This window comes from Acanthopagrus latus, chromosome 11 (genome assembly GCF_904848185.1).
Source record: "Acanthopagrus latus isolate v.2019 chromosome 11, fAcaLat1.1, whole genome shotgun sequence".
Taxonomy (NCBI): domain Eukaryota; kingdom Metazoa; phylum Chordata; class Actinopteri; order Spariformes; family Sparidae; genus Acanthopagrus; species Acanthopagrus latus.
Genome location: NC_051049.1, coordinates 10,832,676 through 10,845,166, shown reverse-complemented (window position 1 = coordinate 10,845,166; position 12,491 = coordinate 10,832,676). Strand labels below are relative to the sequence as shown.

The 12,491-nt window shown below is 41.7% G+C and overlaps 1 protein-coding gene across 1 annotated transcript; it reads left to right on the top strand.

The window, feature by feature from the left end:
• The first annotated feature begins 2,065 nt into the window (after window positions 1-2,065).
• On the top strand, window positions 2,066-12,167 carry map2k2a (mitogen-activated protein kinase kinase 2a). Its single transcript, XM_037114247.1, has 12 exons — window positions 2,066-2,562; window positions 2,848-2,962; window positions 3,532-3,742; window positions 4,703-4,849; window positions 4,983-5,060; window positions 5,420-5,471; window positions 8,258-8,382; window positions 8,976-9,189; window positions 9,374-9,438; window positions 9,557-9,618; window positions 10,183-10,228; window positions 10,335-12,167. Exons 2-12 carry the CDS (start codon window positions 2,874-2,876, stop codon window positions 10,443-10,445), a joined length of 1,200 nt encoding a protein of 399 aa, XP_036970142.1. The 5' UTR covers window positions 2,066-2,562; window positions 2,848-2,873; the 3' UTR covers window positions 10,446-12,167.
• Window positions 12,168-12,491: the final 324 nt, after the last annotated feature.

Below are 12,491 nucleotides of genomic sequence, written 5' to 3'. Positions count from 1 at the left end.
ACCTTATCAATTGCCTCCAGTGATGCCACTCAGTAACTAAATTGCATCGTAAGTAATCTAGATGCTGGGTATTGAAAAGCAGTCCACTGGTCTAGCACTGCACTCCTTTAACACTGTCGTTCTCATTATGGATAGTTTAAAAACAACGATCAAAATCGATACAGAAGAAGCAGAGAAATTGGCTTTTTTATTCCACATGTTCTTCTTCGTTTTCAGAACTTGGCGCCAACACTACCCACAATGCAACTAAGCCACTGAGTGACATCTCTAGAAGCAATTCATCACATTACATGCAGCTTCCTGTAGAGTCACAAAAAGCTTTAAACTACTTTCTCCACACATGTAGTTGTACTTTTTGTGTTTTTATTTTAACTGGTGGAGCTGCCCTTTATTTGTGACTTTGTCGTGTCATAGCTGTTAAAGTACAGGTGTTACTAATAATGTTAACAATGGCTCCATTCTATTCAAGTGACCCAGTAAGTCACGACAGTGAGCCAACATGAACAATACCAGGACCGTGACACTGATAAAACAATACCATTCCCCCACTGCACTCAGACCAGAGCTACAAGCATCTGTACAACACACTGGTGCAATCCTGGGCCATTCCAAAGCAGAATAACCCCAACTTTAGCCTTGGGTAACTGGCGATGTTCTGGTGCAGGTCTGGTGAAGTGTGCAGGGTTATTCACTGAAAATCAGCTGATTATAAGGCTAAAAGGTGTGAAACGGGGCTGATGAAAACAACGACCTTTAACAGCAGTCATGCTTTCTTTGACAAACTAAACGTGTTGTGTGCTCCAAGGGACATTTAACCCGGGGCTAGCAGAATTGCAGTGTGCCCTGGGCTACGGTTAACCCTAGGTTAGCAATGTGGTTGTGTAAAAAGATGCTATGTTATCCTGAGTAAACTCTTAGCCTCGGGGTAATATGAAGTGAGAAGTGAGCTAGTTTATTGTTTGTTTTACTGTGACATGTCAAAATGTCCTCTGTGAAAAGAGCAAGATCCTAATAACAACATATAGAACACAGTGTGTACTTTCTTGTCTCTCTCTGTTTAATCTTTTCTATTTAACCTTTATTATACCAGTAATATTCCCAGCCATAGTCAAAACAAGAGAGGGTTTGTTTGTGTGATGTGTCAGACAGTGAAGGACATGTGAGGAAGCTCAGTTTAGGTGCTGTACATCACAGACTTTTGGATATTCTGAGAATGTGTGTGGGTTCTGTGTGATGTTTGCACTGTGTTGACTATCCGGACTGGATGTCAGCAGCAAAGTGAAAGGGACTTGGACAAACAAAGTCGAGCAGTTATATACTACAGGGGCGTGTTTGGTTAAAGAAGCTTTCGTGCATTTATGGCATTGCTTGTGTGTGCACTGCTAGTGATAAAGATGATGACACATGATATGTGCCATGTTAACAGTGGCATAACTGACAATTTACAGCCAACATCATTATATGGATGGAGTGATACATAGATGAGTACATTATTTACCAGTGTTTGTTGATAAGACTACGAAATTGTAACAAAAAGCTTCATCTAGTCGCTGTTCTGTGGCTCTCAATCATCTTACGTGATTTTCTCAGCACTTCTCGGGGACCTGCTGTTTATTCTTGACCGTGGAGACAGCAGTTGACAAAATATTTCCCAACACAAGTTCCATTTGCAGCTGTTCTTACGCTGGAAAATTTGAAAATGTAATATTAATCTATTTGAAACATTGATGAATATGCTGCTAGTTGAAAAAAAAAAAATCATCACTTGAGCCTGGAGACGATTACTGCAAGCTTTGATTATAACAGGCTCATTATTTTAGTGGGAAAACAGCCAAAACACATCAAACATAATCTGAATTAAATGGAGAGATACAATATCAAATGTTTCCCCCTAAACTTGTGTGTTTTTGTCATTATTTTAAAAACTAAAACGACACTGGATTTATTTTTTGATAATACCACCTCCAAGTATGACCTGCTGTATTATCGTCAGTTCCCTCTTCTCACCACTGGGGGGCAGTGATGTACTTCGCAGCTTGTTTACTAACAGCCATTAAACACATAAGAAAGCAGCAGTGGTGGTGGATATTACACTGGGCTTTTACCTCATTAAATCGGCATACCGGAGGTGTTATTACAAACTGCAGATGTCGTACCTTTCCCACGAGATTTCTTTTTTGCCTCACTCGCAGCAACTTGTCAGGCGGCCTCACTCAGTCTCGCGCTATTTATGAGGGGCTCTCCCTGTGGGTGTCACACAGGTCTGATGCTGCAGCTGCTCCTTCCTGTATTGAAGCACCAACAGCCACAGCCAGAGCCCTTCCTCGCTTCAGAGCCCCGCACACCCCGAGCCGAAACACCGGAGGAATTTGTCGCTGCTGCGGGGGGGGTGAAGCGAGCCGAGTCGGTGTCCCGGTGTTAGCTTGCGGTGTCTGGCCGTTGTGTGGCGCGAGCTGAGAGGCGAGGAGGCTGCACGTTAGGACCGAGAGACCCAGGGCACGATTTTTCCTGGAACTGGTGCTAGCTAGGAGCAGCTAGGCGGCTAGTGGCTAGTAGCAGCAGGTAGATAACCCAGCAGAAGCGGAGAAATCGAAATGTGTTGACGCTGTAGATGCACCGGAAAACGACCTGACGTGTGAAGAGCACCTCGGCATGACATTATTCACCGTAATATCTGACTGACATGCTTCCGAAAGCATACTAACTTTGCTAACGTTAGCTAGCCAAGTTTCCTAGCCCTCCAGAGCTGATCCTGTTGCTTTTTTTTTTTTTTTTTTTTAAGTTTCGAGTAACTTAAAGGCTAGATTTGCAGCTTCCCAGCTCACTGCAGGTTTGTTATTATTTCAGAAAGTCGTTTTAGGGTAGTTACTGACATGGCTCCCAAAAGAAGACCCGTTCCCTTGAACATTAAGCCCATTGGGGAAGGACAGGCCACCTCCAACACCATTGATGCTGCATCTGAGTGAGTCGCCCCACTGTGGGTTAAAATGAATGGTTCCTATGTTAAAGAGGAACTGTCTGTGATTGTTTATATGTGTGTGCTATTTTTACAAACAGTGTTTAAAACTAGTCCTATGTAGCCACAATTAAAGGTCTTATTCCAGTCAAAAAAAATGTTTTCTTCCTGTTCACACAGTTGAATGATTGAACTTGACTGTATAGGATGATGCTTGTGCAGAGTTTGACAGTAGGAGGCTGTTTTAACAGTATTTGCCTAACTATACATTTACTCTGTGCCCATTGAAAATCAGATTTTAAGAGGCAGGCCTGCAAGCGTGATTTGTGACATCACGAAAAGTTTAGAAGCCAGTCCTGGTCTGATGATCAGCGTACATAAGTGTGATGTGGAAATGGGAGACATCTTGTGTCCAGCAGTATAACTTGTGAAATGAAAGATATTTTCCCATTCATATATATTGGAATTATCAATGGGGGAGAAGCAACAGCTGTCACTTTTAAGGATTTTAATAAGGTAATTGTATTACACAATTCTTTGTCAGGAATATTAACCTTGATGTCTCCTCCTCACAGAGCCAACCTCGAGGCCTTACAGAAGAAACTCGGAGAGCTGGACCTTGACGAACAACAGAGGAAAAGACTGGAAGCCTTCCTCACCCAGAAAGCTCAGGTCGGGGAGCTGAAAGACGAGGATTTTGACCCCATATGCGAATTGGGTGCAGGAAATGGAGGAGTGGTCAACAAGGTCCGCCACAAACCCTCGGGTTTGGTGATGGCTCGCAAGGTGAGAGTGGATATTTGTTGTATTTCCTTGTAGTGTTACAGTTGGATGGAGAACAATTCAAACAGACTTCCAGGAATTCAGGTAGATTGTATCACAGCACCTTAGCTCATGTGTTGGTTTGGTTTGCTGCGCTTGCTTCTGCGTGAAGCCACATTGACGCGCTGTGTAAAGAAAAGCATGCCACGCTCGTATCAGTAACAAACTCATCAGATTACTTAAAATAGTTTGGAGAGTTTGGAGAGTTAAGTCTCTCAGATGTGAGCTGCAGAAAATTTGGTGAGTCCAACACTCAATGAAAAAAGAGCATAACAATTGGAAAATGTACATGTTTGAGGTCATCTACAAGCAGTGCCTCAGTCATTATGTGTACATTAAAAAAAAGAATCAAAGATCTCAAATGTTGATGTGTGCATCTGCCTCAAAAATAATTATTGGGCAGTTAAAGCAATCCCTGTTTATGGTTGTATACTTGAAGTGAGCTGGTTAGTCTACTTTCTCCTCATTTTCATGATGACACAGGGTGTATAGTGCAGTAGAGACGGGAACTTCTTGAGACACCAAACAGAAACTGCAGCAGCAACTCAAACAAGCATAAGCTTGTATGCTAGATATCAAGCGGCTTACTGTGTGTTCACACAGTAGTTGAATCTTCAGTGAACATTCTACAAATGATGACAAACACTTCGGAAACTTGTTGTTCTAAGACATTCTCTGTGTATGTAGACTCACCTGGTGTGTGTCCCTGATTGGAGCCATTTCAAATGAGTACTCAAAAAATATTATGTGCTGTGATTGCTAACAGAACACACAGATGAGCTGGATATTCTGATAGTAAAGCCAACCATCACCTCTGAAATGTGTTATCCCGAGATGTTAGGGGGTCAGTGTGTGAATGATGTAACTATGTCTCTTGTGTTTGTCAGAGCAGCAGTTTATGGTCTCATTCTCTCTCCCCTTCAGTTGATCCACCTTGAAATCAAGCCTGCCATCAGAAACCAGATTATCAGAGAGCTGCAGGTGCTGCATGAATGCAACTCCCCCTACATTGTAGGCTTCTATGGGGCCTTTTACAGCGATGGGGAGATCAGCATCTGTATGGAGCACATGGTGAGAGACAAAGACTGTTTGGAGGGCCTTCCACCAGCGCACACAGGATTGACGTGTTTGGATACAGCTACACACTGTCTTATATTTTTTAAAATGGAGTGTCAGATTTTGACAGTGCGACTTGTCTCTACAGGATGGTGGATCCTTGGACCAGGTCCTGAAGGAGGCTGGACGAATCCCAGAAGAAATCCTTGGAAAAGTTAGCATAGCTGTAAGTTGTTCACTAATTCTGTTACATGCACAAATGTAGTTCAGAAGACAGCTCACCAAATGCTAAAATTTGTCTTAGTTTTTATTTGGCAGTGATATGAAGATTCTTAAAGCTTATTAGAATACATGTGCACTGCTGATTGTGGGAGTGTGATGTTGCCTAACCGGATGTCATGCGTGAGTCACAAACAGTAGAGCCAACTGCACTTAACTCAACTTAAAATCTTGCATCAAGTGTTTTTAAGTGATACCTACACAGCGAAAGCGTACTTTCCATGCATCTGTTTTGACTCTTGTTTGAGATTTGGCCCTTTTTTGTATTTCTGTGTCCTTTTACATGGTTTCCTGTCTTGTTTTCAGGTATTGAGGGGATTGGCCTACCTGCGGGAGAAGCACCAGATCATGCACAGAGGTGAGGATGGTGTTGCAATAAATTGTGTCACTCATAGAATCCCGTCTGCAACATCTTCAGATCTCTGCAGCACAACAGATAGCCAGTGTCTAGTTTACAAAATCAAATGATGGTTGATTGACTAACAGCACTGTTGGGCTTAGAGTGATGATGCTGATCAGGGGGTGTATGTTTACACAAAGGTGTGGAGGGTAGCGTTGTGCACATACCTCTTCTAGTAGCACTCTTAATTTGCACATCACAGTGTTGATCACAGTCACTTCTTCGGTTATTTGTTATTTCCAGTAAATAACTTGCTTAGATCGAATAATATTATGATGAAACTGCTGCTTCTAACCTGACGTGAGAAAAAAAAAAAGAATCGCTACGATTTTAATGATACTTTAATCATTAAGCAATACATTGTTATTTTTGACCACAGTTGTGCAGTTGTTTAGTGTATGGACTATGAAGGCTGTTTTAACTTTGTCTCTAATCCGTCACTAAAATGTTATGAGCACATCAACTTCTAAAACATTACTGCAGCAGTAAAATGGTATGACGGAATTATATTGGCATGTTTTTAATTGCTAATTCTTATTTGTTATGGGACATGAATGGTTTCTTGACCGCAAGGTAGTAGTAGTAGAAAGAGATCAATGTGAAACTATTTTTCATTGTTTTTGTTTGGGAATAGCCATAGACTGTAAAGAAACCCCATATGAGAATCCTTTAAGGGAAACTCAGTCATCAAACAGTCATCTCCATTTAGAAATAATTCAATGTAGATGTTTTGTTATGGACGTCTATTGCGGGTAATGTAATGATTCCCATCCGTACATTATGATTTGTGGCTTAATTCTGCTGATGCCTGTGAGGCAACAAGCAGAGATTCAGCTCATGTAAATAGTCAACAGTCAAAACATTGCATGAAAAAAAACCAAACATGTAGGTATGATCGCTATTTCCAAATGTCTATGAACTTTGTTGTCCTTTAAACCACTTTAAATGCAGCCACATAAACAAGGCTGGCTCCAGTCGTCCCTTTTCATATTCAAATTTGTATTAATTGTGTTCATGCTGTTTTCCTCCATATGTACTGCATCAACCTCCTAAGAGCTTTAGCACGCTCACCACAAGGAAAGCTATTATTTGGGAATAACACAAGTTCCTGATCATAGAAATTTGTAGCAAGAAGGGAAAAAAAAAGGCTTTGTAAAAACTATTATCTTTGTATTGAAACAAAAATACAAGTCACACCATAGCAGAGTGCAAGGCACACAAGTCTTCCACAGCACACCAGAGACCAACCATGGTCGTGTTGTTAGGAAATGTACTGGTAAAAGGTAGCAGTCAGACCCGTATATTGGAAAGGCGTCTAACATTGCTACAGGGTCGGTGGTACTTGAGGACGGTTGTCTGTGAGCTCAGGCGGTAATTGCAGCCTCTCAGATGTGATTATACAGCAGCCGCGCCTTGTTGACCCCTCCCTCTGTCTCTCTCTCTCCGTCTTTCTCCCGCTATTTCATGCTACCTCTTTCTCTGTCGCTCCTCACGTGTCGTGGGAGGGGGTCACACACACCACAGAGGACAGATTGCAGGGCTCAGTCTTAGCCCATTATTTTGCAGGATGTTGCTCAGTGATGAGCGGGAAGTGCGGAGGACCGCGCTTGTTTATAGCAGGGGCTCAGTTTGAGTCGTAGCTATTTTCTACCTCGCTCGATGAATGCAGCACCGCAGACAAAGCACACCACCTATGGCTCTCACGGCAGGCTGTAGTCCTGATCTAAGTATTTGTCTCTGAAGCCATTCTGTGTTGCAGTAACTTTTTTTGTATCTACGTACGATATCAACTTGTCAGAAAGGTTGTGTTAGTAGGTAAATGCATAGTTTTTGATGTCTTTAGAGGTAAATGTGTTATCAAAGCCTGCACATGTATCTTGCATAAAAAAACACAGATACAAGCAGTCATTATTTGGGTATGGTCATTTAGACACATGTACATACATGTTACTTCTGCTAACGTATTCATACTCACATAAACAAGCACACATGATACTAACACACCACTGAGTAAGTTTACATGCTCTAAAAGCTCCAATTTTTGCTCTTCTTCTGAAAAAAAAGAACAATATTCCTATTATGGTATTTACACGGCTAATTCAAATTAATGTTCCCTTAATTTCAAGTTACAGAACGTACATTTATGCACCATAACATGTTTATCCATCAAAGTACAGGACAGCAGAAGTTTTCCACTGGTAGCGAACTTGTCTGACCCTGCAAACACATTTTCCCTCTTTCATTCCTTCAGCCACCTTCTTGAAAAGATCAGCATGGTGACATTTGTGCATGTCCAAGTCTTTCATGATGTTTAAAAGTAGTTGTGTTTCCTCTTACGGCCAGAAATGTTGGCCTTTCCTTTAGTCAATGCATCTTTTCATCGGCCTTGCAAATTGTTGGCTAGTTGGTTTGTGTATAAGATTCATGCTATGAATTTCTTACATGTCCACAGAATGCTCCTAATACCTGTAAATAACATCATATCTCACATGTCTTATTTGGAAAATGCTACTTTAAAAAAAAAGGGGGGGGGGCTTATTCAGAACCCTTAGAAATATCAGAGTGTTGTCATATTCTGAATAATAAACTGGTGTGAGTGTGAACCTATTCAGTATAGAGGTGGTCCTCTCTGTTTGTTTAGTCATGATTTCCTGATGTCTGCCAAAATTGTCAGTGTCAAAAGTGAGGTGTTGAGTATGAAGACTCACTGGAAACGTGAATTTACATTTGTATCTGCCACATAGATGTCAAGCCCTCCAACATCCTGGTCAACTCTCGCGGGGAGATCAAGCTGTGCGACTTTGGCGTGAGCGGCCAGCTCATAGATTCCATGGCCAACTCCTTTGTTGGAACGCGCTCCTACATGTCGGTGAGTCAGCTCTGCACGCCTGCGCCCCCACCCCTTTTTCTCTGGCCCTATCCCCACTTTCCTTCTCCTCTTTTCTCACATTGCTCTTGTTCACATGGCCCCGCCCTCTGCCTTGCCTTCCTCTGGCCCTCCCTCACTCCCCTGCCAAGAGCCGAGGGCTGTGCCCAGGAAAGGGCTCTTTGGCAAAGAGCGAGGCAACTGTGCTCGCTCTTTCTCGTCCTTCTTTCCCCTCACTCTTAGACACCTTGTGGGTGCAGTGCCGAAAGCTGCTCGCCTGTCCCATCCTATTCCCATCTCTTACCCACAAAGCACCAGTGGTGTAGAGACACTTTCCCCTTTATCAAAATTCCCAACACACACACACCTGTCCTTGCTCACCCTTCTAGCTAAAAACAGTCCAAAGCTACCCGCCTGCCAAACCCTCCCATCCTCTGTCCTCTTGCCCTCACCACACCCTAACTCTCTTTGCCATAACGCCCCCCTCCTCCACTTCCTGCACCTTCCCCACCCAACCCTCTGCCCAACCCTCTCTCCTGCCTGGCATCTTGGCTCTACCTGCCTCCCTCTGACGTAGATCGTGTGTTTCTCAACAGCCGGAGAGACTGCAGGGCACTCACTACTCGGTTCAGTCTGACGTGTGGAGCATGGGTCTGTCCCTGGTGGAGCTGGCGATTGGCCGCTACCCCATCCCCCCACCAGACGCCAAAGAGCTGGAAGGTATCTTCGGACGGGCTGTTATGGACGGGGCTGAGGGGGAGCCTCACACCAACATGCAGAGGCCCAGACCACCAGGCAGGCCCGTTAGCGGTGAGAAACACAACAACATTTAAAAATGCATACATGTAGATTTTTATAGACTTGGCCGTGACAGCATTTCTTGTTTTCAGGATAAAAGCCTTGAATTAATGCCTGCTTAAGATGTGATTTGAGTTGTTCTGGTGGGGGAAAAAGAAGTTCTCATTCTGTCCATGATATGCGACTTCTCCAACAGGACATGGAATGGACAGTCGACCTGCCATGGCCATCTTTGAACTTCTGGACTACATTGTCAATGAGGTCTGAGAAAACAAACGTATTTTCTTTACCACAAAACACATTTCTATCTTTGTGCACACAGTGTTTGGTTGTATAATTTATTCCGCTTTTGATCTTTTTATTCTTTGTTTGTCCTCAGCCGCCCCCTAAACTGCCACTTGGAGTCTTCACCAATGACTTCCAGGACTTTGTGACAAAATGGTGAGCAGCAGTTTTAAAGATTGAACTTCCAGAAAAAAAGCCCATTGCTCTTATCTGTGTTTATGCAAAAATTAATCATGGGCTGTAGATGATACTGTGAGCTTAAAGTTCTGTGCTTTCCTCCTTGTAGACATCAGTTGGTTTTGACTGAAATAACAAAGACTAATAAAAACTATTACAACTTTATTTACATAGCACTTTATACAAAAACAAAGTTCTTTACAGGAGAAAATAAAATCGTACAAAATTAATTAAAAAACTACTAAAACAGTATTAAGTTTATAAAACATTAGGAGTCAAATTGAATGATATAAAACATTTTTTTTTTAAATGGAAAAGAAAATGGTAATAATACAAAATTGGAAATACTTATTTGATATATTTCGATAACTGAATAAACAAGCCGCCCTCGTGAGCGAATAAAGCGTCCAAAATGCTGTTTGAAACTACAAGGGTGACTAATTAGAAGGGTCCTGTGGAGATGAACAAAGTAACACAGTCTGAAGTTGTGTTTTCTCCCATGCTCATGTCAGTAACCTTTTGTGGTGTCATTTGTGTCTGCAGTTTGATCAAAAACCCTGCTGAGAGAGCGGATCTGAAGATGCTGATGGTGGGCGTTTTTAAGCTTGTTTTCACTCATCTGATAGTTTGATTGCAGGGTTATTAATTGTGAAGTTACAGTGCTAACAGTACAAAAACCTGTGTTTTTATTTCAGAGCCACACGTTCATCAAGCGATCAGAAGTGGAGGAAGTGGACTTTGCCGGCTGGTTGTGCAAAACCATGGGCCTCAACCAGCCCAGTACTCCCACCCGCGGCACTGAGTGAACAGACCCCCTCCCTCACTGCCCTGGCATACCTCTGGGTCGTGCTTGCATACACATAAAGATTCTGCACTTACACATACACAAGCCATCACACACATTGGCACTTTTTTCATCTAGCTCTTGGGTAAACATTTCGGCCTCCCCGTTCATTTATTTCTTCACCAGCAGTAGGGCCAGCAGTTGAGTCATTGTACTGTAAGGCCACAGCTCCACCATGCCAGTGTCAAGAGTAGCCACAACCTCACTTTTCCACAATGCTACAGAGGATGTAAAAGCACTGAAGGGCTGCCAGTGTGTCAGCTGAAATTGCATTGATTGACAAACTTTTTTGTATTGTTGAATATTCTGTATTAATCTTTTCTATGGCAACGGTTAATGGCTTGTTGGACTGTATTTTATTAGATTACCTGCTGTAGAGATTTCCAAACTGAGAGAAATCCAAACATATGATCTACTTGCAAATTTTAAATTGATTTTATTGAAGGTGAATGCAGGTATTTCTTTGATTTATTCCCAACACAGTTCCCTTGTGAAACATATCCATGCAAAAATATTATCTGCAGACACCTTGCAATTACCTCCAATGTAATGATCAAATTTGTGAGTAGACACTGCAGGACAAATGTTAATGTATGGAGTAAGTTTTTTTTTGGGGGGGGGGGGGTAAATGAGCGATGACTCTCAAGATCACTTTGTGAATATTGTCACGAACCAAAGAGGGTACTCATGACTACTAAAGTTTCTCAACGCCTAATCATTTTTTTTTTATTATTGTATGCACATTCATGCAACAGTATATCAATGTACTCTCTGAATGTTTTGATTTCTTTCATTCAGCGATCTACACTCCGACTGTTCTGGCATTGTTTCCTCAGCATACATTTCAAATCACACCCCACGCTGTCTCTCTCACACGGAAGGAGGCATATGCTGTGGAGGCCTGATACGTGCCAGAATGTCTTTACTGACATTGAGAAAACTGATCAAATTGTATTCATGGGATGATATAGCATGGTTTATTATCTTTCTAATACTGTATGTGTGTTTTATTTCCCAAGATCATGATGGGGATGATTAGCTGGTGTTTTTATCAAAATGCCTGAATCTCTGCGATGTTGTTATGAAATTTCAATCACGTTGACTAATTTGACTTTTTTTCTCTCTTCGTTGTTGGTCCGTACCTTTCCCCTGAAGTGAATTTGGTTATGTTTTCACTGTACTGCTACGTGTGACGCTCCAAGCTTTCTCTTGGGACACAACCAGCCTAGAGGTGTGCTTTTGGAAAATACTTGGGTTGAAAAACTATTTGAAAACATTTTCCCTTTTAATTTAATCCAATTAATTGTGGTGAAAGTATGAAAATCGTACAAAGGGTTTGACTGAACATTTTAACCCAGGTCAGTGTTGGTCACATGGTGGTGGTGGTGTTACTTGCTAGCCTGCCGTCTTGCTAGAGCTCTTGTATTCTCTCTGCTTATGGCTGCCCTTTCTTATTCCCCTCAAAATGTGCATTCGTTCGGAGCAAAATGAATGCATTATCACTTGTATGTGTACAAAGCTATATACAAAAATTACAGGAGTACTATTTTGCAGTCTTAATATACAAATTTTTGATTTATGTAAAAGACAAGGGAGAAGAGTCATTTTATTATAATATAAAAATGTGTTGGATATGGTTATAATGTATAAAAAAAGATTAAAATAAAACTTATTTGTGAATGTACTGTGATTTATTATTTTTTTTCAGATGTCCTTTTCTGACTCTCTGGAAAAGCATGTTAACCAGAAATTGTGCCACACTAGTAAGTTACAAGTTATTTATCCCCTTTCAACAAAACAATATTAACTGCATACACAACCACAATAAGAAAGAATAAATGGTGTGTTTTGATACAATTATAAACTTATGATACATCAATATGGCTAGCCAGATTGCTGATTATCCTTTCAGAAATGTTGTGGTTGTGTTCAAGGGCCCAGCCACCACAGAGAACACTTAGGTCATGTTCTAGGTATTTTTCCTCCCAGAGTACCTGGTGGATATGAT